At 37.1% G+C, this 25,341-nt stretch overlaps 1 protein-coding gene across 2 annotated transcripts in view; it reads left to right on the forward strand.

Annotated features, from left to right (window-relative positions):
• Positions 1 to 25,341, forward strand: part of VCAN (versican) — a 115,554-nt gene that overhangs the window by 40,129 nt on the left and 50,084 nt on the right. Inside the window, exons 6-7 of one of the 2 annotated variants that reach the window (XM_082374667.1) lie at positions 5,133 to 5,426; positions 12,259 to 15,243. In XM_082374667.1, the coding sequence (XP_082230793.1) occupies positions 5,133 to 5,426; positions 12,259 to 15,243 (3,279 nt within the window). The remainder of the gene's footprint in view (positions 1 to 5,132; positions 5,427 to 12,258; positions 15,244 to 25,341) is intronic. The other variant, XM_082374668.1, reaches the window with a different exon arrangement.

Here is a 25,341-nt window from a genome sequence, read left to right on the forward strand (position 1 = left end):
TCCTGACATTTTATTTGCTCTCCTTAATCAGAGAAAAATTGATAGATAATTTTTATTATTTAATTATATTATATCATAGATAATTATTTATTATCTATAATAATCTATGAGAGATACAATTATCTCATAGATAGATAACATTTAGAAACATGTTTCAAATCTGTATTCTTGTTACAAATTTGATAATAAATGTCCTATAGATGTACCTGCTTTGATGAGGCAACTTCTGGAACTGAATAGTAGACTCCTTGTTAACTTACAGAAGTGATGCTTGTCTTCCAGGAAGGCATATATCCAGTAAAGCTAAAATACATTCAATTGTTCCATTACAGTATTCAAGAGTAGAGCTAGAACACAGCCTTGTCCGACGCTAATAACAGGCGTTTTCTCCCTCAAGGAAGGCTTTGCTCTCTCCTCTCACTCTTAAGGTGATACTGTGATAAAATTCAGAAGGAACTTTTATTACTTACATCAGAGGTGCCAAAAGGTGCCTTTAAGATACCCTCAGGGTAGGAACTTATACAACCTGACCAGTGAAGTCCTGTTGGAGAGAGAGAGAAGCTAAGCAAATGCACTGAGTTGCTTTGCTTGATTTCCCATGTTTGCTTTCTCTTTCTCTGTTCCTTTGGTTCCTGGTTTGGCTTTGCCTCTGGACTTTAGATTTTATCTCTAATCTTTTGCCTCTTATCTCTTGGTATATCCTCATATGGTCATTCATTTTTGGACCAAGCCTAGGTTTACATTCCTGTTACTAGCCCGAACTTAATTTCTGTCTAATGTCATTAATGCTATGAATGACCGATGTTAGAGTTTTGAACATATAATTTGACCTATAAATAATTCCTGACTATAGATTTTAAAACTGAGAGTAGATCAATAAAATCTTTGAAAATCTTAACATCTTGACTGCTTTTCTCAGTGTAAAAGTAGACAGTGTTTAGCCTAAAGCCTGCATTTTTCTATGGGATATGGGATTGAAAGACTTGCGCCTACAGTTAGTGACTAAGAAGAAAGACTGCTACTTTTGTCTGCTCTACCTTGCTTGACTTTTTGCAAAAGCTTCTTTTTAAGAAATGAGACACTTCTGTGTTCAGCTTAAATATGGTCTTGGACACTTTATCAGGGTCCCTGCTCTGCGCCAGATTCCTTTGCTCCCTTGCAGTCTCTGATACACCCCTGGGAGGCAATGGACTTCATATGCCCTTTGCTTTGTTTTTTGGCTCCTGCTTTGATTCTGTCTGATTACCTGGTCTACGCAGTCTGCTTCTATCTCGAGCAGGTTAACTCATAGGCTACCAGAAACTTAATACTAAGTTGTCTTTGTTATGGCTCAATTGAGATTCCTTTTCCTGATTGAAACATACATGTCTCTAGAGCAGTGTTTTCCAAACTATCTCATGAAACAGATCCATGGACTGTTAATTAGTCTTCGATGAGAAAAGGAGATTACTCTGGTCAAATGGCTTAAAAATCCTAACTTCTTTGTGGGGACTCCCAAATAAATACTATAATATTAACTACTCTGAGAAGTCTTACAGAAACGAAGACCTGTCAGATGACTTGTATTTGTTTCCTGAATGCCAATGTCCACGAAACCTCTTTTCTTCGGAATACCTACTCATGTCTCAGGGATCACCAGTTTTCTGTAGAAGACATTTTTGGAAATTATATTCTTAAGACTTGGACCATAAGTTAATAACCTTCCCAATCCACATCTTCAACAGTAAGCTTTTAACAGGTTAATTCTGATTTAAACAGCAGATCTCCTTACATTTGTATTATGTTAGATAAAAAATATATAATGTCAAAGGATTATCTATTTAAAACCAGGCAACTAATGAATCAAAAAGTACTTGACAGGTGGTTATTTTAGTTTTGTCAATAAAATGTAAAAATAGATGTCTTAGAAATCAAGGCCACAGTAATATGAATTAGTTCAGTTATTGCTATCTGTGTATTACCTATTAATTCACTTTTTATTTTTTCTTTCTGGTTTTGGTTTTAGTATGAAACTGATGCCAGGATATTCTGGCATATTTGAGAAAAGTAGGAGATGTCTGGCCTTAATAATTTGAGGTTGAAACATAGGAAGGGCAAAGTTTAGACATTCAACGTATTGCTTTTGGTAGAGATTGAGTGTCAATTCTAAAAGCTTTAAGACTCAGTAAGAGAATTCCATAGTATGGATGCTTCACTATATCATTAGATTTTTGAAGTGGACAAGGTAATGTTTATGTTAAACAGTTATGATTTAGGAGGGCTTAGACTTTTTTGGGGGGGAACAGAGTTAAAGTAAATGTTTTTCTTTTCCTTTTCTCATTATTTTGAAATGAAACAACAATTATGACATATATGATGACAGGCCACACATTATCTTTAGAGATGAATTGGTTTGATTCTCACCTTAGGGTAAACTCAATTAATGCCAGTTAAATCTTCCTTTTTTCATCTGAGTTACATGAAACCCAATGGTGATAACTCTTTCAATAAGCTTTTAAAATTTTATTTGCAATGTTTGATAAAATTTTACATATAAGTGAAAAGGAAAATAGGTGGCCTTGGGGATGACAGAATTTAGTTAAACAAGTAAAATCATTATTTTTTGGTGATTGGATAGATGGAAATTGTATCCTCCAAACAAGTGAATTAAATCACTGTTTTGATATAAAGTCAGATTTAACAAGAGTTTTTATATGAAAAGTTCTATAAGTAGTTCTTTATTGATTTAATAATAATAAGGGTGCTCTCTTTTTAACCTGCCAGCACCTACTGAAGCCTTTCTTTCCTTTAATACCCCAAACATGTTTGCTATTTAAAACAGGGAAACCAGTTACCCGGAAAATCATGCCGTCATTTTTCTTCGTTAGCCCTTTGGTATGGCTGTGTTTGGAGAAGTTGATTTCTTCCATCATATGGACTAAAATTGCTGTTCGGAGAAGCAGAGTTTTACTCAGTTAATTATATTTATTTCTCTGCCCTGCTCTGGTTGGCTGGTCACTCTTGTTACTGAAAAGGAACAGTACTCTTGCCTCATTGTAGAAGTACCTCACAATGCAGAAAACGAAGGCAACAAAACTGATATTGCAGCTGTAATAACAAATCCAAGTGTTCCACCTTGGAAGGAAGCGTGCTGGTCTGCTGCCTTCTTTCACACTTACATTCCTTTCAGGCCAAATGCAAGTGTAATGTTGAGGTGAACGGGGCTGCTGAGGCTGCTTGGGGTGACGCAGTCTCTCTGTCTGCCTTTCCCCAGGTTGCTTTGAGCCAAATCCATAGGTGAGTGAATCGCCTGTCTCAGACAGCAGCTACCCAAAGCTCTGCAGCAGAGTTAGTCCTCTTTAATGTGCTGCTTGGGAAGGATGGAAGAAAAAGGGCCTCTTGTTTCTGAACAAGAACTTGAAATGCCATTCATTTAACAAATTATTAAGTACATACTATGCAACTGGTCCTGTGACCCTTAAGCTTTTAAAACTTAGCGGGAAGGGAGACATTCGAGGAATGGGGAGGGGGAATCTTTGTTCTTATAGTATATTTTTGGATTTGAGATTACTGTCCTTTGCCAGCCTAGATAATTAAGGACAAAAACCCATTCTCACCTCTACCTTGCTTTTTTCAGTCAGGTGAAAGTCATTTTTCTTTCTCTTCTTCAAATAGCTCTTATTGGGATTTGGCCTAGTTTCGTTGGTAGCATTTTTAGATTTGCAGTGAGAAGAGCTGATATGGGTGGTTTGGCCTTTTTCCCCTGACTGATTTTTCTTGTGTTATAAAGCTAGGACACACGCACAGAGAGTAATGGCTCTACTCATTTTAAACAATCCCTTGTTACATATGGATTTAGTTAGGTGAAGATACAAATCATGAGAGCTCTGCATCCCAGCTGTCTAATGTCTCATAGAATCAGACAGTGGCCTCAGTGAGATAGAAACAGGACCCACAGCTGCTGTAATAATGGGCTATCAATATTTTAGCTTCATCTCTACCTCATTTTATACTCCTCCTCCTGCCTGCTATATTTGCTTAGGTATTCTCTAATTCTGTCTCCTTTAGCCACTTATGTGCTCATGTGTAAAAAGCATCGTTTAATTCACATTGCATTTATTTCAGCAAGTTGTTATGTTAGTTACCCAAGTAAAATTCCAATTTAACAAACTCTCTGGCATTTCCAGAATACTTTATTGTGACATGTTAAGTGATCATGAACATACTAATTGGGTCTAATTGAGCCTGGCGATGAACAAAGTAAATGTTCTGACTTTCTTTGTTCATCAGTAAGCAAATGTAAGAGTCTCTCCAACCTAGTTAGAGCCCCTGCTAGCACATACAGTAACTTTGTGAGAACCGCAAAGGGCGCCCCTTCTGGGCAGACAGATTGCAAAAGGTATCCACCCTGGGCAGAGCAAGCAGAAAAAGGGTACCCCTTCCTCCAGGGAGGCTTTGGTACCTTTGGCTGGTTGAATGGGATACTGGCCCCCATACACTCTCAGCCCTGCCCAAGTGCAGGCCATGACCTGCATAACTATCAAGGCAGCCCTGTGCCTAGAACAGGAAGGCAGGAAACATTCCTGCCTCTTTCCCTTCCCCCCTCTTCAAACCCTGGAGGTCTTCTTGTTTTGTTGTTTGCTTTGATGGGAGTTAATCCATTTTGATGGTAGAGATAGATGAGAGAGTCAGATAATTACTATTTGATTTTAGGGTAGACGAAGAAAAATAACCTCAGTGACATTTCAATGCAACTTTCTCTTTCCAGCATGCAATGTTAATAAGTATATCACAGCCTTTTTCATTCAAGAGAAAACCCGTTTCCTGGCTGGTAAACCAAAGAAACAGTTGGAAAAGTTTGTTCATTTTTAAGAATTGATTGTAACTTTATTATCAAATGACTGCTTCTACGGCCTATGGGTATATATTTACATAAAATGAAACTTTCCTGGAGTGTGTTCTCTTTTTTTATTGTGTTATTTCTTATCATACACTAATAATAACAAAATGAGGTAACACTGAGTTTTCTGCTTTAAAGTATAGAAGCTGCTACCTTGCCATGAAAAAAAGAATTACGTGCTTTTCCCCATCTCCCATAAACAGAAAGGGACTGAATAGTAAAATTTAGACCCTTTTTCCTCTTCTTATTGCAGGTGATGTGTTCCACATCACTGCTCCCAATAAATTCACCTTTGAGGAAGCTGGAGAAGAGTGTGAAAACCGAGATGCCCGCCTGGCGACAGTGGGGGAGATCCAAGCGGCGTGGAGGAGCGGCTTCGACCAGTGTGATTACGGGTGGCTGTCGGACGCCAGCGTTCGCCACCCTGTGACTGTGGCCAGGGCGCAGTGTGGAGGTGGTTTGCTTGGGGTGAGAACCCTGTATCGTTTTGAGAACCAGACAGGCTTCCCTCTCCCTGATAGCAGATTTGATGCCTACTGCTTTAAACGTAAGTGTTTGGTACCTTTTTAAACATTACAGATTTTTAAAAAAATACTTCGAAGCCATGCAATTGATGTTCAACGAGCCATTGGAATGATTCCATGTCTTGCAGTGTGTGCACGGAATGCAAACAGTTCAGTGACTTTCAAAAACAAGGAAATGCAACAGCAGTGTTACGGTTAAAACAAGAAGTTTGACAAATGGTGTTTTTAGAGAGGATGAGGAAATGTCAGGTGAAGGCCTTAACCGTGATGCATTGCACTTAGAACCATAGAACATGTTTCTGCGTACTTATTTTACATTAATTGCAGTCCTTCAGTGCAATTAGATTGTTGACGCTATAATGCTGGGACCAGCTGTGGCCGAGTTGAATCCTTGAATTCTGTTTATTTCGTCTTTGTTTGCTGTCACCCTTTCTTTTAAATGGCGGAGGATTTAAATTTCAGTAATTGCAGGTGAGTACTTGGAGCTGACGTGGGTAATACCTAAAAATGAACCATGCTATAAATAAAAATCGTATTTTATCTCATTTTATTTCAAATAATGGAAATATGTGCCTTCTAATGCTTAATTCTCTAGTATCACTTTGAAGTACAGTATATGTTTTTTGCAAGCTCTAACATAAATAGGCTATCTTCAGTCAGGTTTACTACTTAAAATGGATTTTAAGTAACATTTCTCAACATTCATGATATAATTATTTTAATTCTTCAGATGTCCTTAAATTATTTTAGCACTAGTAGTCACATGCTATAGTGCTTGTAGAATGCTTAATTAAACAAGCAAGTAATCCAGAGTCTCACTGTGATATTTAGTAGGATCTATATTGTGCCAGCAAAACAAATATCTCCTAGAATTTTTGGTGACCTTGAGTATGTTCAAGATAGAGCCACGTTATATTGAAATACAGTGAGAACTTTTTACTAAGTTTCCAATATATATTTTAATAGCGATACATACAGTCATCCCTTGGTATCCATGGGAGATTGGTTCCAGGACCTTGGGAATACCAAAATCCGCAGATGCTCAAGTCCCTTATATACAGTAATAATTGCATATAACCTACACACACCCTCCTGTATACTTTAAATCATCTCTAGATTACTTATAATACCTATACTATGTAATAGTATATAATACCAACTATGCTGGCACATAACAATTTCATGTCTTGCTTTTTGGAACTTTCTGGAGTTTTTGGAACTTTTTATTTTTTTTAATCAGAAGTTGGTTGAATCCTCGGATGTGGAACCCATGGATATGGAGGGTCAACTGTAACTGAAATGAGTAGAAAATACACTAACTTATTTTGTAATTGGTTTCTGAAGTGAAATATACAGACATTCTTCATCAACCAAAAAGACACAGAACTGGGATGTCTGAGTAGTCAGGAGAATAGATGTTTGTGCAACAGAAAGGTATGATTTCACATACTGCTATTTCCCAGCTAAGATACTTCTGTTTGGATCTCTTCCTGTAAACTCAACTTTCTGAGTGTTAAAGCCATGTGTCGTGTATCAGTGTGATACAAGCTGGTCATGAAAAGCCATTGAAAATATTAGTTTTTGTTCCTAGGCCCTGAAACTACAGAAAAAGTCTTAATCATTTTTAGGAAAACAAACAAACATCAACAATAATAACAAAACCTTATCCCTAGAAGTAGAAAGAAGTAGAAAGATATCATTCCTTTAAGCCATATACCCATAATGGGTTATAGGTATATTTTCAAGTAGTTCAAGCTTTAAAATCAATTTTACACTAAGTGACTGATGTGATTAAGGAAGAAAATCAAATCTGTGTGTGTGTGTTGGAGAGGGGATGGGGACACGTGGGTTAGAGAGGTTAAATTAAGGAAGGAGTTGAATTATCCAGCATGACTACCTTGTTTGATTTTATTTTCTTGTGCTTTACAAACCTGGCACTAGAAAACTTTTAAACATTTTTGTTCTCCTTGAGAACAAATTTAAACCAAAGCCTGTCTGTAGCCGCAAAGAATTCATCCTGATGGGTTTTAAATGATTTATTTAAATAAGGAATTCACATGAATGTACAAAACAACAATGTAGTTAGATTCAAATAAAATAACCACCTACTAAAAATCTATACAAAATATGAATAAAATTTGAAAGTTTAGGTCCATTTTTTTCCTCCCTAATTCATTTGAATCTATATAACTTAGAAATGCATAACTGGCAAATATAATGGATTCAAATTTTCATTTTTCTCCCCACCTAAGCTAAAGGCTAGATTCTTATTTAGTTCTTCTGTAAGACTCTACCATACTCAAAATTTATTCAGCATATAAAAGTTTAAGAAAGTTTAGTCATACATAAAAGCCTTCCTTAAACCACACACAATGCCAACAGCCTCCCCAAATTTACAATTCACTTTTCAAAGATTCTTTTAAAATATACATTTTTTTACTTTGAAAAATATTCTCAAAATGACTTGCCTGCTGTCCAGTTTCCCACATAGTTGAGTAGTGACTAAATTTATGGAGTTTAAGTTGGTAAGAGTTATGGCCTTAAGGACAATTCCAAAAGTGATTTCAGAGATGTACCGCTGGCTGGTTAAGTAGAAGAATTTAGAAATATAACCATATTTTTCTTGTTTGCTTTTACCAAATGTAGAAAGTGTTTTTAAGGCCACTTCATGGTGAATAAACAGTACCAAATCTCACTTTGCTATATAATTCCCTTTTCCTTCTAAAATCACTGAATAGAACATTAACAATGGCTGATGATAAATATAATTAGAATCTGTTCTTGTCAAATAGATTTGAAAAACAAGTAAATTAATGTCCTTGTGAAATAAAGTTTTCCTGTACCTTTCCCTTTGATGATTAAATGGTGCACTTTTCATTTTTCTTTGACCTCAGAGTTAAGCAAGTTCTATGAAATAGAGTTATGCAGGGCTTTGAAGGATCATCCATACTTCCCAAATTTAAGTGAATCAAAAAGACTCATAATAACCTCTCATTTAATATTATTAAAGATCTCCAGGAGAGGGAGATAGGGAATGTTTCCTAGAAAAGCCATTCCAATATCCTATTACTATCACTTTCAGTTTTTCCAATTATCTAAATCCTTCGCATTAGAATTTGAGTCCATCTTTCCTTCTTAAGTTGGAGACCAAAATCTAAATAACAGCGTTTCTACTATTGAAAACAACTGTTCGGTTGTCCCTCAGTGCCTCTCTCAGTTGAAACAATTTCCTTGTTCTGAAATTTTAATTTCGAGGCCTCTATTCACCTATGCCATCTTGCTTTGAACCCTCACTGTTTTTCACATCCCTCTGTTGGATTAAACTTGGAGCTAGAGATAGTGGTATAGAGAAGGCTAAATAAGTACCCACCACTTCCTATGCTATCTTTCTTATATATCTGTTCATTTTTACAATTCACCTGCCCTTCTAACCTATGGTCAATATGTTATATTTTTTGTGCCCTAGATCATAATCTGACCATAGGTGTCAAAACTTATCCTTCCCAAATTGGTATTTTTTAAATGTCTCTGTTTATTGAATTTGAATTGGTTAGCATTCAATCACTCGTAAAACTTTAAAAATTAATTTGAATTCTAATCTCAGTGTTCCAAACTTTACTCTTTCCGCAACCATGAACCTGGAATCAACTTATTGAATATCCAGTGATTTCCCTATAATGTAGGCAGTATGGGTATAAGTTAAATCGACCATCATGCTGCTAATAGGGTTTTTATCTTTTATTAGGAAAATCTGCCTCATGTCTCACAACAGAAGCACTGGAGAAGATAGTCCATAGGATATAAAATACCATAAAGTACAGTGATGTGAAACATCTGTGTGGCAGACAGCTGCAAATGTTGGAAGGGAGCTTTTGTGGGAAAAGAATCCTGCTGCTTTCTGTTGGCTTCCTCGATAATGAAGTTGAAGGGACACTGGTAGTTTTCCAGGGCAAAAATTTCTCCATGTGAATCCTCCTTCTGGAGAGACACTTTTAGAATAATCTGGAGTTGTGCTTTCACCTTTGTAATAGTCATCATTAATACACTGGCATTTATTCTTAAGATATTTCTTTGTAGATATTTGTGTTTTTTAAAGTTAGTTCCTTTGTTTTGGAACGGTTGAAGCAAATGGCGCAGATGCTCAGATATACTGAGTTGTGATGGAAATCAGCTGTTAAGTTGATGAAAAAGCAACCCAACCCCAAAAGGAAGTCTGAGGTTTTCCATTCCAAATAGTAGAATTAATCAGCTTAATTATAAGCAGGCTTTTAAACAGGGCTCTCAAATTATTGAAAACCCTTGTTTTTGAAAACAAAGTCACATAGATCCTAGCTTTGTAAAGGAGATTCTCTGAGACATACTACTGTCATATTACTGTGTTCCAGGCCTAGAGGAAGGCAACACCAAACAGTTCAGTAATAATTGATAATGACAGACAGTTACGTAGTTTTTGAAATCTGAGTCCTTCATCTTTAAAACGCTATAAAAGTATTTTCATAGCACTGTGGAAAGTTGCTAACGTAGAACTTGGGTTGGAGCATAGGAAGACCTGATTCACAGGCCCTCTTTTGGCCCTATTGCAGTTATCACCTCCTTTTAAGTGAATTTCATCAGCTATGGAACTACTCAGAGGGAAAAAGCAAAATTAGCTTTTTTGTTGCTGCTAATAATAATATGATTAAATTTTCTCTAATGTGCAGTGTGCTAAGTGTTTATATTATGTTTCCATGGGAACTTTCTCTGTATGTACATTTTACTGTTTCCCCAAAGAATGCAGTTATAAAACAAACATGATATTTGGCAGTTAAATGAGGTAACAGTTATGGAATTTCGGAGGATAGAGAATTGAATGAAAAGAAAAATAGTCAACCTCACTTAGGTTCCTTAAGTTGTTCATGTCAATCAAAATAACAAAAGCTTCTTCCAGGAAATGAATGCAGAAAAAGCTTTCTTAAAAAAAAGTTATTTAACATGTTTTTGAAGAGTCCGATTCTTTTTTGTTCTGTTGTTTAGTTTTGTTTTAATACAGAGGGATAAAAAGTGGCAGACTAAAGAATTTTTAACTACATCATAATGAAATGGCCACCAAGTTTTTGTTATAAAATTGATGAATCTGGGCTTTAAAATGGTCTGGGGAATGACCACAGCTAATAACAGCTCATACCAGACAAAAAATAGGAATCTGTTACAGCTCAAGTCTGATCTACAGCAAAATCACATCATTTTATCATTAAATTTTTAAAATAGACTTTATTTATTAGAGCAGTTTTAGGTTCACAGTAAAATTGAGGAGAAGATGCAGAGATTTCCCATATATTCCCTGCCCCCATTCACGCGCAGCCGCCCCCATTATCAACATCCCGCATCAGAGTGGTACGTTTGTTACAACTGAGGAACCCACGTGGACACAACATAATCACTCGAAGTCCATAGTTCACACTAGGGTTCACTCTTCGTGTTGTACATTCTGAGTTCGGACAAATATATAATGACATGTATTTGCCATTCTAGTATCATACAGAGCAGTTTCAGTGCCCTAATATCATTAAGTTTTGATGGAGTAGCTGGAGCTCAAAAGTATCCAGTTTTGTTTTCCAACGACTCTGGTTTGGGGATTATTAAGAGTAAGCCACAAGATATTACAGATACTACAGATATTACAACTTTTATCAGGGGAACAGGCATTACCCATACAACTAGTTTTAAATCATATAGGATGTAGCAAAACAATGACTACAGATTTCCTCAGATCAGTTCCTTCTGAGTCTAGTGGCAATCAGTTTTTGATTTTTGAAAATCTGAACTTTAAAAAAAGAACAACAAAATCTTTATGTGCTAAGCTGCTGCATTTTCTTTATGTTGAGATGGAATCTTATCTACAACACTGTCACTTTTATACACAACTTAAATTTCTTTAAACAGGCCAGGCCATTCTCTGTAAATCTGGAGGCATTATAATGTAGCATTTTATGATGACATGTTACTTTTTATTGCCTGAGCCCATTCTTTCTGATGCTCAGGGTTGTTTCCAGTGATTTGTAATTACAGAGCTAAAATACATCATGTGGGTACTTTACTTCCTGTTCTATGTTTGCATTTCCTGCTAAAAGTAAGGCTGGTACCAAGACCCTTAAGAGTTACAAACATAATAGGTAGAACATAGAACAAGAGGTAGAACTACAACAAATGCCAAGCAGCCTCGGCCAGAGGCATTTTATTATTTATTATAAACAAGGCTACTCTGCAGACTTGAAAGGAATATGAAGACAAATGTCCAACACCTGGGATCAAGTGAATAGTGGTGTTAATATCCTGTTTTTATGAAAGCCTCCACATTATGGACAATGTAATCATTGATATGTAACTCGGGTACATTTGATGTGGCTTTTTTGTTGTTTTGCAATCTGAGGCACTCCCTCTCCCCAGAGACATTATGTAGCTAGAGACAGAAGCCTCCAGAATAGTAGCACTAAGTCCTCCTACTAGACTTCAAGTTGCTGCGGTAGTTTCTGATAAATAACATACCTACTGTTTCCAAACTCTGCATTTATTTATTTATTTATGTTTAACTTCTCCTTATCTTAAAACTACATAGTATTCACTTCCCTTAGCCAAGAACAGTCATTCATACCTATGGGTAAAGCCCTTTCAGTATAAAACAAGTGATCAATTTGTGATGATTAAATGTTCAATTGTCTGTCTTCGGATTAATTTAAGTATAGTTTTTAGACTCCTCTCCATCAGAAAACACTTTGGGGTCACCCCAAAGTACACAGCAGCACTTAACAAACACACTGGACGTACAACTTTTTATTAGTGACTTGTCTAATCAACTCTTTGAAATTATTTTTCTAGCTAAACAGAATATATCAGAGGCTACAACCATCGAACTGAATATGCTTGCAGAAACTGCCTCACTCACTTTATCGGAAGAACTACAAACGGGACCCGACAGAACTACACCAATCGTCCCTTTAATCACCGAATTACCTGTCATTACAACAAAGTTCCCTCCTGTGGGAAATATAGCCAATTTTGAACAGAAAGCCACAGTTCAACCTCTAACTATCACACACAGAATAGCCACGGAATCACCCGCGCCTGATGGGAGTACTAAGAAGCCTTGGGATATGGACTATTACTCACCTTCTGCTTCAGGACCTCTTGGAAAGCCAGACATATCTGAAATTAAGGAGGAAATGCCACAAAGTACAACTGTCATCTTCCATCATGCTACTGATTCATGGGATGGTGTCAAGGAAGATATACAAATAAGAGAGTCAGTTACACAAATTGAACAAATAGAAGTGGGTCCCTTGGTAACATCAATGGAAATCTCAAAGCACATTCCTTCCAAGAAATTCACTGTACCTGAAACGCCATTTGTATCTACAACAATGACCCCGGAATCCAAAACTAAAAAGAGAGCAGTAAGCACAGTCTCTGAATCAGTGACCACAAGCCACTATGGGTTCACCTTGGGAGAAGATGATGATGAAGACAGAATATCTACAGTTAGATCTGGTCAGAGTACCTCGGTCTTTAGCCAAATACCTGAGGTCATTACAGTGTCAAAGACTTCAGAAGACACCACCCGCACTCAACTAGAGGAGGTGGAGTCAGTCTCAGCATCGACGATTTTTTCACCTGTAACTATGCCCGACCGTGATGGGTCATCCATGGACCACTGGGAAGAGAAACAAACTAATGGTAGGATAACTGAAGATTTTCTTGACCAGTATATGTCCACCACACCTTTCCCATCACAGCATCATACTGAAGTAGAATTGTTTCCTTATTCTGGTGATAAAAGATTAGTTGAGGGAACATCCACAGTTATTTATCCCTCTCCACAAACAGGAAGAGAAAGAACAGAAACATTAAGACCAGAGATGAGAACAGTTTCTTATACAGATGATGAAATACAGGAAAAGATCACCGAGGATTCATTTATAGGAAAAATAGAGGAAGAAGGCTTCTCTGGAATGAAGTTCCCTACAGCTTCTTCAGAGCAAATTCATCATACAGAGTATTCAGTGGGAATGACCAAATCTTTTGATTCCCCAGCCCTGACAACAACAAAGCTAAGTGTCGCACCGGCAGAGGCAACAGATGTGGAGAAAGACTTTACGACAACTCCAAATGGATTAGAAACAGATGGCTATCAAGATACCACAAAGTATGATGAGGGTATTACAAGAGTGCATTTGACCCAAAGCACTTTAAATGTGGAGGTGGTTACTGTATCAAAATGGTCATTGGATGAAGATAATATAGCATCAAAGCCTTTAGGGTCCACAGAACATGCAGGCTCTCCAAAATTGCCCCCTGCCTTACTCACCACTACGGGAGTGAGTGGAAAGGGTAAAGAAATCCCAGGTTTTACTGAAGATGGAAGAGATGAATTCGCTCGTATCCCAGATAGTACTCAAAAGCCATTAGAGGAGTTTACTGAGGAAGACACAACAGACCATAAAAAATTCACAGTTAGATTTCGGCCAACTACATCAATTGGCATCACAGAAAAGTCAACTTTGAGAGATTCTACGACTGAAGAAAGCGTTTCTCCTATCACAAGCACGGAAGGCCGAGTTGTTCATGCAACCATAGAGGGAAGTGCTTTGGATGAAGTAGAAGATATGGATGTCTCTAAGCCTGTATTTACTGTCCCTCAATTTACACACACTTCAGATGTGGAAGGATCGGCATTTTTTAATTATAGTAGCACCCAGGAGCCTACTACTTATGTAGACACTTCCCATACCATTCCTCTTTCTGTAATTCCCAAGGCAGAATGGGGAGTGTTGGTACCTTCCATTCCATCAGAAGGTGAAGTTCTAGGTGAACCCTCTCAAGACATACATGTCATTGATCAGACTCACTTTGAGGCTACTATTTATCCTGAAACTATAAGAACAACAACAGAAATTACACAGGAAACAACTCAGGAAGTGTTTCCATGGAAAGAAGAGACTCCAGAGAAACCAGTTCCTCCTCCCAGTTCTACAGCCTACACAGCCAAGGAGACAACAACGCCCTTGGATGAACAAGAGAGCGATGGGTCAGCATACACAGTCTTTGAAGACAGATTTGTGATAGGTTCTGAGAGAGTCCCAGTTTTAGAAACAACTCCAACTGGAAAAATTGAGCAGAGTATGTCTTATCCACCTGGTGCTGTCACTGAGCCCAAAGCAAAAACAGATGGAGTGGTAACACTAATACCAAGCATGGGGCCAAAAGTATCTTTAAGCCCAGGGCCTGAACAAAAATATGAAACAGAAGGTACCAGTCCAAGGGGATTTGTATCACCTTTTAGCACCGGTGTTACCCAACTTATAGAAGAAACCACTACTGAGAAAAGAGAGAAAACATCCCTAGATTATATTGATTTAGGCTCAGGATTATTCGAAAAACCCAAGGCCACAGAACTCCCAGAATTTTCAACAATTAAAGCCACGGTTCCAAGTGATATCACTACTGCTTTCAGTTCAGTAGACAGACTTCACACATCTTCAGCATCTACTGAGAAGCCGCCTCTCATTGACAGAGAACCTGATGAAGAAACAACCAGTGACATGGTAATCATTGGAGAATCAACATCTCGTGTTCCTCCCACTACCCTTGAGGATATTGTAGCCAAGGAAACAGAAACAGATATTGATAGAGAATATTTCACAACTTCAAGTACTCCTTCTGCCACACAGCCAACAAGACCACCCACTGTGGAAGGCAAAGAAGCCTTCAGACCACAGGCACTTTCCACTCCAGAACCCTCAGCAGGGACAAAATTCCACCCTGACATAAATGTTTATATTATAGAGGTCAGAGAAAACAAGACAGGTAAGTCTTTGCTTTCTAGACATACCAGTCAAGGCAACCAGCATTGTATCTTGAAAATTACTTTTGGAAAAAAAATATCAACATGCCAAATGCTGCCATTAGAAGATAACTGGAGTGTGAAAAAATTCTGTTTTAGCTTCATGTATTTGTACAAGATTTGGAAGAATATGTTAAACAATTTGGAAGAATGTTAGATATTATTTTATTTAAAAAGTCATAAGAAGCCCTGCTTTGTCATCTAATATAACCAAATCATCACTGTTACATCACTTCAGAACATGCAGAACAAAATGTTTTAATTTCAGTGTCTTTCCATGTGTTACTACTCAAGTGTAGTACTAGACTGTGTTAACATTCCATTGGTCTTTAACTATTAACCTTCAGTACTTACACTGTGGACAGCTAAAACCGTATTGCATATCCCTAGGGCTGATAAAAAGACATCTAAAGGTTTGTTTTGGGTTTTCTCTTCCATGATTTGCAGGTTTATTATACAACTTTTAGGGTGGGTGATGTGGGTCTGTAGTTTAAATGTTATTTTAAAGAAAGTTCAACATATTTTCAAGCTGTTGTCCTTGGGTATTTTAATGAGGCTTTACATATTTAGAACAAATACAGTCTAGCTCAGTTCTAGGAAATGCTGTCATCTATTGTGTCAAATATAATTTCAGAAAGTGGATATGTCAGCATTACCTCTGTTCCCTAAAAACCAGGCTGTAATTTTATTTATTTTATGATTTAGTTATTTTATCCCTAGGAATATTCACAGTGCCTTCTATTCTGTTCAAATATTTTATATATCTCTCTGGCAAAATTCTTAAAAGCTGTTTCTTTACGTTGACTAATACTTGCAATTTTTATCGTCAAACATAACTTATTCCTTCCTAAAGGTCAGTCCCCTGTATCTTCTAAATTCGGTAAGCTGAATTGCGAATACATAGTGTATGCAATTCAATAGATCTATTCAGCTTTGTTTGTCTTTTTTTAATTTAGAAGTTAAGATCATTGATTTTAGTTAAGTTGCTGTGTTTTAGTTTTAATATGTGGATTAAAGGAATAAATACTCATTTTTTCCTTGACCTGGCTCTGAGAAATCAGGCTAGAAGAATGATCTTGAGCAGGTTTTCTCTCTTAATGTTGGGCTATACCCCTCAAGGTGTCGTTTTTCTTACGAGGGATGCCACCCTCATTAGCCCGCTCAGGGGTGCACCTGTTGGGAACACAGGTGGCTCTAATGTCAAGTCAGCTGGCTTCCAGTGCTGTTAGATGGTAACTTGGCTTCTATCACCCAGAACTTTCTCAGTGTAAAAGTTCGTGTGGGGCAGTGAACGGTAGAGAAGAGAATACACTCCCAGAATATTGACGTTAATCTCCACTTCCCAATACCGTTGAACGAGACCAGGATTGGAGCATTATTTTCCTGCTAATAATGCTGTTTCTTGGAAACCATAACATATTTCTTCTCTCTTACATTCCTCTTCCGCCTCTTGGAGCTGGAGTTGGAGAGAGAAGGCGAGCTGCCAAGTAGTGGGAATGAGGATTCCTGTTAGTAGGGTTGGAAAAGTGACAAGAAGATATTACTGTGAAAAAGAAAGAATTGAAGAGAAGCATAGGGATTACTATGAACGCTTAATTTGAGAATTAAAAAGAAATACTTGAATGACTATACAGAAGTTTTTCCCAATTTAGATTACTCTCTTGTTAGTGTAGATACTACATTGAATCAAATGATATAGAAAACAGTAAAAAAAATGTTCTGCATTTAAAAATTCTTCTAAATGGGAAACTGTGCGTTCAGGTGAGGATGATCAAATTACAAAGTGGAAAAAGTGAAAGTCAATCTCCGTGGAAGAATTGGCAGTCATCAGGGAAAAACAAAATCTAAGTTTATAAATGGTTACTTGAAATGGAGGGTCTGAGTAACCTAACTCAGAAACCATTTATACAAAGCGTGTATTTTTATCTGAATTGTCAACTTAATTCAGCTGGGTCTGGGAAACACAACTGGGTGTTTCCTCCTCTTTCTTCCACTTTTAAAACATGTGACCATGATTTCCCTTCAAACTAATTTTTGTTCAGCATTTATAACAATGGGTCAGAAAACTCTGTGGAAAGGGAATACTTGGTTATCTCCTTCGGCACCGGGTTCCAGTGAGTGGGGCGGGGTCTCGGGTGAGGATAGGACATGTCTCTATCTAGTTCCCTCCCTCCATCTCTCTCTCTTTCCCACCACCCCGGCCCCCTCATCTATCTGGCTTTTTTGTGTGCTTTATATATGCCATTCTCCTTAAGAATAAAAACACTGTTTATTGTCTTGATAAGACAATGAGGTTGACTCAGATCCAACTGCTTTACTTATACTCATTTGTTTCCTATGAGAAACTTAATTTTTCAAGGATTTTTCATTTTGACAAGGGCAAACCCTTAAGCAGATGTTAAATTAATGAGTTTTAGGACAGGTGTACATTAATACGGAAAAATACATATATGCCTGGAAAACCAACCTTTTTATGTATTAAGGCACATTTTTCCAAACTGGAAAATCCTTGGTACATGTACAAATTTATATAAATCTATTCATAAACATAAAATTGAACTCTACACATACTGTATATTCAAGTAAGCAAAAATACCACGCATGCTACACTAAACCAAGGCATTCATAATTTTTTTGCTGCACTCAGCAAGTCATATAAATCTTGATTTTTTAGAAAAAAGTTTTACTATTATGAAATAAAACATGCTATGCAGGACATGTTTATGTTATATTTGTTCCAATGGATCTTAATAGCAACTTAGGGTGCTATTGCTAGAGGGCAACTGTAGTTAGCAGTTAAACAAAATCTGAAGGAACTTTTCAGCTCATAAAACTTTTATGAGCTGAAAAATGCTATAGGGTGGGTTTAACAGTGGTTCAGGGGATACTGAAAATATGACTCCTGTCTATTTCAGGAGTAATTTGCACACCTGCGTTTGAAAAATTATTGAAAGGTTTTCTTTGTGAACATGTATGAAGTCTATAGAGTTTAAAGGCATAGGAAGAGTTTTATCAATTCTGGACTTTTTTTCCTTTTTTTTAAAGAATGTTCCTCAAAATCATCTGAAATGTCACAAGTTAGTGTAACAGGATTCTGAATGTTTTTAAAAACTGATATACTGTACCTTTAACTCAGAGAATAATGTGGAAGTGTACAGATGTTAAATTTAACATTATTATGCAAATGTTCAGGGTTATAACCTTAAAATAGGTGGCTAATTAGTTTTTTTAAACAAGTTCGTGTATACTACATACTATTTGTCAGGCCTGCTTGTTATTATTTTCTTGCCAGGTGTTCCTTTTTGCTAGTTTTATAATTTATATCTATCCAAATCTAAGTGTAAGACAGGTATTAAGCCAATATTAAACTAAAATGATATATATATATTACATATTGATAAAATTATTAATGAAATGGCATTAAAGATTAATGAGGTTTTGAGAAGAATAATTTTGGCCTCTAAATTAGAGTTCATTTGGCTCTGTTTCCTTATTGAGAATTATGGTACTTTATTGCTGACATCATTCAGAAATAATTCCCATATGAGTAATCCCATCTGCATTTTTGTTTTATACATTCGAGAAATGTATATGGAGATAAAGATTTCTTTTCTGAATATGATGCCGTTGAGGAGAGGGGAAAGAATAAGGGACGTTAGTTCTGAGAACAGGATGTCTGGGTAAACAGCAATATTTATACCATTGATTGCACAGTCATCATTTTTTGAAAGGTAATATTAGCCCAAGATAGCCTCATATAATTTTTTAAAATCACATTTTTCATTTTTATAGAATTTGTTATGTAGGAAAATTATTTTCAGAGTTTTAATTCTAGGATCAGATTCCTTTCTTCAAATAAAATGTTATTCAGGGCCTCTATATTTTGAGTAGATAAAAAGGGTGGCTGCTCTGGTTAGTGTTTGAGGGGGGTATCAGGAGGCCCGCTTTCTTGGGACCTCTCCCTCACCCCCAGTGACAGTTTCTAAAGTAACATGTACCTCAGAACACAGCTAGAAAGAGAATGATAACATGTAGGTAATTCAAAATAAGCAGCAACATTTAATTCCTGAATGAATTGATTTTTTTAAGTAAAAACACTTTCTAAATTGGCCTAATTATCTATCTATCACTATAATGATACACATTTATTAACTTTGACCTTTGAATAACTCTGTATGATCCCGAATAAAACAAATTAAGCAAATCTAGCTTCAGTCTTATTGATACCTATGTGTAATCAAAGTCATAGATAATTACATTTCAGAGTATGTGCAGAGCAAAGTCATCAAGCACACACTTAGAGTCTGATACTTTCAGACCACTTTTTACATATTTTATCATGTTTAAACCTCAGAGATAATTTGTGAGGCAAGTAGGGAAAGTATCGCAGATGGGCGAACGGAGGCACACTGGGTCTGACACTTTGGCACTGGTCTATGTCTTGGCGCTCCTTGGAGCATTTTTGCAGTGAGGCAATTCTCTCCCCTGATGAACTCACAGGAATAATGACTCTCTATTGGCTCAGGTGCCCCCCTGTCCATCAATTTCTGAAAGAACATAGACTCTGGAAAGACTGGCTTCTCGTTGGCATTCTATTGGTTTAAAAGCAGATGGCTTATATTTAGTTTGCTGCTAATATGGGACACTGTGTATGCTATTCAGATACCTGCTATGGCAAGAGAACAGCATGCTGAAATCAGTAGCTCTGATTCTGGGCTGTTTCTCTCCTGCAGAATTTTGGAGCACTTCCCTGAAAGTGGATGGGGCGGGTGCCTGCACATTTGAGTGGTTCCCTTTGCTGGGCTCCAGCTGCGGCTCCCTTCCAGAGAAGCACATTTTTTTCTGCAGGGAATTAGGATGGCTTCCCCCATTTCTTCTTGGCTGTCTAGAAAAGGATTGAGTTCTTCTATTAGTCAAATAGTGAAAAAAGAAGAGACTGTCTATCTTCCTTTCGCTTCTATAGTAGGAAAAACAGAATTGACCTTAATGTTTCTAAATTATTAATGAGCTTAACACTGCACTACAGACCAAAAGTTACCTTTTTACAAAGTCCTCCTAAGTGAAATATTTTGTATGTATAACACATACGGTCCCATAGAGACACACATACAAACATACATAGAGTCTCAATTTTTTAAAGCTTTTTTTTTTTCTAATTTATTTTATTTAATTTATTTTTGGCTGTGTTGGGTCTTTGTTGCTGCACCCGGGCTTTTCTCTAGTTGCCGTGAGCAGGGGCTACTCTTTGTTGCAGTGCGCAGGCTTCTCATTGTGGTGGCTTCTCTTGTTGCGGAGCACGGGCTCTAGGTGTGCAAGCTTCAGTAGTTATGGCACGTGGGCTCAGTAGTTGTGGCTCTCGAGCTCTAGAGTGCAGGCTCAGTAGTTGTGGTGCACGGGCTTAGTTGCTCCGCAGCATGTGGGATCTTCCCAGACCAGGGCTCGAACCCGTGTCCTCTGCATTGGCAGGAGGATTCTTAACCACTGAACCACCAGGGAAGCCCTACTCTCAAATTTTTAAATGCTCTATAAATATTTTATTAACCCACTAATCTCAAGGAAAAATTTAAGAAATTGAAATTGTATTTCTCACAGGTTGAGTTTTACTAATAAAAGAGATGTTCCGTAGATAGCTAAAAGGAACTTGTTGTCTTCTTCCTAACGTGAACCAATGCCTATTCTTTCTGAAAATGGCATTTGCAATTACAAGTTGCTATTATCAAAACTACTACTGAGGTGGTGCGTTAACCAAAGGCAGATGCCACTGAGTTCTTATTGGCAGTGACATCTAGAGAAAGGCATACACTGTCTTCCAACAGAGTACAGTCAATCAAGGGTTCTCTTCAGGTAAAGCTACAACATGCCTTGTTCTTTAACAGAATTAAAAGGGGCAAAAAATAAACATAAACCATAGGCCCTGCTCCCAAGGATTTGAAATGTATTTTGGGGAGCCAATATTAACACAATCAAATATAATTGCAGTACAGAAACACATAATTACACACTTGGTATGAGGTACTAATTGTGAATGACAGATGAGGTCAGCAAAGAAGGGATCAATGAATGCAGGGGATTCAGAGAATAGTTCATGAGGAGGAAGATATATAAGTTAGTCCTTGTTGGAGGGGTAGATCAAAAAGAAATTACCAGAAACTAGTTATTAGCCAATTGCTTCCCAACAGAGGCTCACCAGTGGGGCTAAGGAGCCCCAAGTACAATCAGGCATTTTTCCAGATAGGGCTGGGATGACAGAGCGGGCATCCCTCCTTCAGAAGATGAATGCCTTCTTAGGATTCACCTAGAAACCTATACAGATTCATGGATACCAGAGATATTCAGGCAACTTCCTCAGGAGGGATTGTTCTCACATTTTTCTGTTTTTTAATGACTGATACTTTTTGATAAAGATAGTATCTTCTGTAAGTTAAATACGTTGAACTTTTCAAAATACATCCCTATGAAGTATCATGGTTCAGAGTTACACACTTGAAAAGTTAAATGACAGAAAACTACTTTTTAAAGAGTGGGCTGCATGTTCTAAATGGTGATCTACAGGTTTAGGACATCTTAATTCAAGTGAAATTTGAATCACTAATATTACAGAAGCAAGTGCTGGGGAATCTAGAGTCAGTCTCTCCTTTGATTCTCGGCAATGTGGGCCCAGGAATTTCTTAAATTTTCTGTCAGAATTTTTTGCCAGTAAAATGGATGTAGTGGTGATTATTGTATAAAAAGAATAATATTTCCTAAATTCTGACCCATATTCTTTTTTCCAAACCACAGGGATTATGAAATAAAAAGATGATTATATATATATAAACACATATATGTATCCAAACATATATATAATATACACGTATTCAACAAATAGTCAAATAATTGCCATGCACTAAGTACTACACTAGAACTGGATTTTTGAAGCACACACTGTCTGATATTCTGAACGACCATGGATAAATAGTTGGTTTGCTCCATGGGATACATGGAAGAGGCAGTTGATGTAGTGGAAAGAACCTTTGGAAACAGACCTGGGTTCATGGTCAACATTGTTATTTGTGATCTGTTTGGTCTTGAGTAAATTGCTTGATCTCCATAGACCTCAGTTGTTATACCATTAAAAATACATGCTAATACTACAAACTCACCAGATTGCTTAAAGGAGAACGGATCTCTTCCAGGGCTTGCCAGTCATGGTGGCAGACACATCGCACATTTAACACTCCTTAAGTGACTAGAAAGCACCAAGCACAGTGCCTGGCACATGGCAGTGACTTAGTACAAATTCATTCCCTCTCAGCTTTAGCACTTATTTCATTCTGAACTTCTAAATGTAGGAAGATTTAGACTGTTTTTTATTAAATAGGTTAAAAATGGAATTATCTTAAAATTCGAGATGATTTATACCAGGGAGCCAAATATAATTATACTATAGTATCTGCTTAACTGCAAGAGCTTGTTAAAATTTTAGTCTTCTATGGATCGTGTTTGTCTAGGGTGATGCCATTTTGGGTGCAAATCAGAAGCAGCTGCAGCCCTTATTTAAAATTTAAATATAGTTATAGTATTGATTCTATAGTATCTACATGTAGAATTCATTAGCTTTCTGCTCTTTTTCATGTGTGAAAATTGGGCTTGTGATTTTTGATAACTACCAATTTAATTTTGTTTCAAAGAAAAGATCTTTTTACGAATTCTTTATAAATTTTTCCAGGTGCTGGGCCAGGCCTCTTCTTGCATATTCATAGAAAACATGGGCATTCCCTGCTGTCTTTTTGTTGTTGTCAAGGAAACCCCCCAGTTCTCTACACAGGGATTACATTCTTCTTTCTTAATAGCTCTTAGATCATTCATTTGTGCAATGAATAAAAAATGTATTCACGGGCCCAGACAGTGTTCAGAACTTTTGGGGGGGGAGGGGGAGGGGCGCAGCCAAGGGGAGAGACGTGTAGTGAGAGGAGCAATAGGGATAAAAGAAATGGAAAAAGAAATGCTTTGTAAGGTTCCATTTTAATGAGGTAAAGTGAACATTTTATTTTGAAAAAGGCATTACCTATTTTTGTCAGTTTACAAAATTTATAACATTGCACCTCATGAGGCCAGTTTGTCACGTACAAATAGAAAAGCTGGTTAATAAGTGGCTTTATTGATAGAAGGATTCCAAGAATGGGGCCCTGGTTGAGGGCGTGGGGATGTGTTTTAGTGAAAACTGTTGTATATTTTTTTTCATTTGTATGGAAGTACTGTGATTTTTTTTTTTAATAACACAATTGAGGCAATAGAAAAGGTAGAATATTCTTTCAACCTAGGGCATCATGTGGACAATTGAGAACCTATTTTATTGCATTAGAAACTGTGCTCCTTAGAGAGATATGCCAGTGTTTAGACTTTGAGTATGGATCAGGAAGGAAACATTGATCTATTGGCATGAAGGCTACAATTATTCTTAAAAAGAGTGGTTTGATTTGGGGGAGGAACATAAATTATGGTGAACCTTCTAAATACTTGCTAGAATTATTGTGATAATATATAAAGCATTTTTCCATAAATAATTTGAAGTCTAAGTAGGAGATCTGAAACTGGAAAGAAAGAATCTGTGGAGTGAGAGGAAAAGTTTAGTTGTATATCAGCATCCGTGTCTATGAAAATTTGACGTATTGTGTCACAGTACTATACCCGGACTTGCTTGCACCCAGTATATAATCAGCACACACTACCTTGACTGGCTTCTAGTGACTTTATCTTTTCATTTTAATACCACAGTATTCCTGGCGTCTCACAGGGTGAGTTCGTTTCTTTGGCCGTATGCTGCGCATAGTAGGTTTTGGTTTTTCTAAGTTGAGAAAGGGAAAAGAAAATATACTAATGTATGCTTTTGTAGAGTACAATGGAATCTACTAAAATTATCATTTTTTATTGTGTTGCAATCTTATCTTGCTCTGCTCTGCTCTATAGGGGAACCATTTTACTCTCTGCAGATAAAACATTCTCTGCCCATCTCTTCACACTCACCTGCAGGAAATATTTTAAAGGCTTGTTGAAATAAAGTCATTCAATCAAGCTACTCTGCGGCTGGGGGAAAGAAAATAATGTCATCCATAGCTTAGTTGGGAAGGCAACTTGAAATAATTAGTAAGCAACAAGAGTATGCAATAAAGGCTAGTTGGTTGCTTTAATAAAAGGAAAAATAGAGGTAATATGAAGTAAGTTAATATAAGCGGCACCTTTTAGCAGGCAAAGTCTCAGAATTGAGCTCACAGGGAACTCTGGGCGTTTATCCCCTCACTGAGCAGCTGTCCAGTTTACTCAGGAGGACCCAGAGTAGCACCGACCACGTGTCAGCCAGCTGACCAACAATGATGCCATTCTGTACAGGGGCTTGAGGAGCACCAAGAAATCCCCCAGGGCATAAATACTGCTCACACTGCTTCTCAACCTTGGCTCTATATCAGAATCACCAGGGAGCCTCCAGATAAAAATATCCACTACCCCATCCTCCACCAGATAATTTGAATCTGAATTTCTAGTGATAAGGCTCAGGCCTTTGTACTTTTTTTGTTTGTTTGTTTCTTTTCTTAAATTTTCTTTATTTAATTTTTTTTAATATTAGGTGTCTGTATTGTTAAATGCATGTGATTTTGATGCCTAGAGAATGTTGAACTCTACTAGTAAAGTAAAGGCTTTCTGACCTCAGACAGAGGCTGAACTATAGACATTCCTGGGGAAGGGGCTGCTTTAAGCCTCTGCAAGTTTAAGTTGTATTTTACCATTTTTAAGGAGGAAAAATAATATGCTTAATTTAGTCTCCCCTGAGTGAAACTGTGGCCTTTGATCATGTTTTGGGAAGTGTAGCTTTTCTCACAAATGTTAAATGAACCTTGGCATCTGTAAGTAAGGAAGAAAGTAGAATTAACTATCATTGAAATATATGTTTTTTAAAGTCTCAGAACAATTGTAATTGAATCAAAAGTGATAGTGAAGAGTGGAGAATACATCTGGAATTACCCGGAACTGCATACCTCACTTTGCTGTACCCATATTACCTTCTCTCTATCAACATGGAAATT

The sequence above is a fragment of the Balaenoptera borealis genome, assembly GCF_965194805.1.
Source record: "Balaenoptera borealis genome assembly, chromosome: 2".
NCBI classification, from domain to species: Eukaryota; Metazoa; Chordata; class Mammalia; order Artiodactyla; family Balaenopteridae; genus Balaenoptera; species Balaenoptera borealis.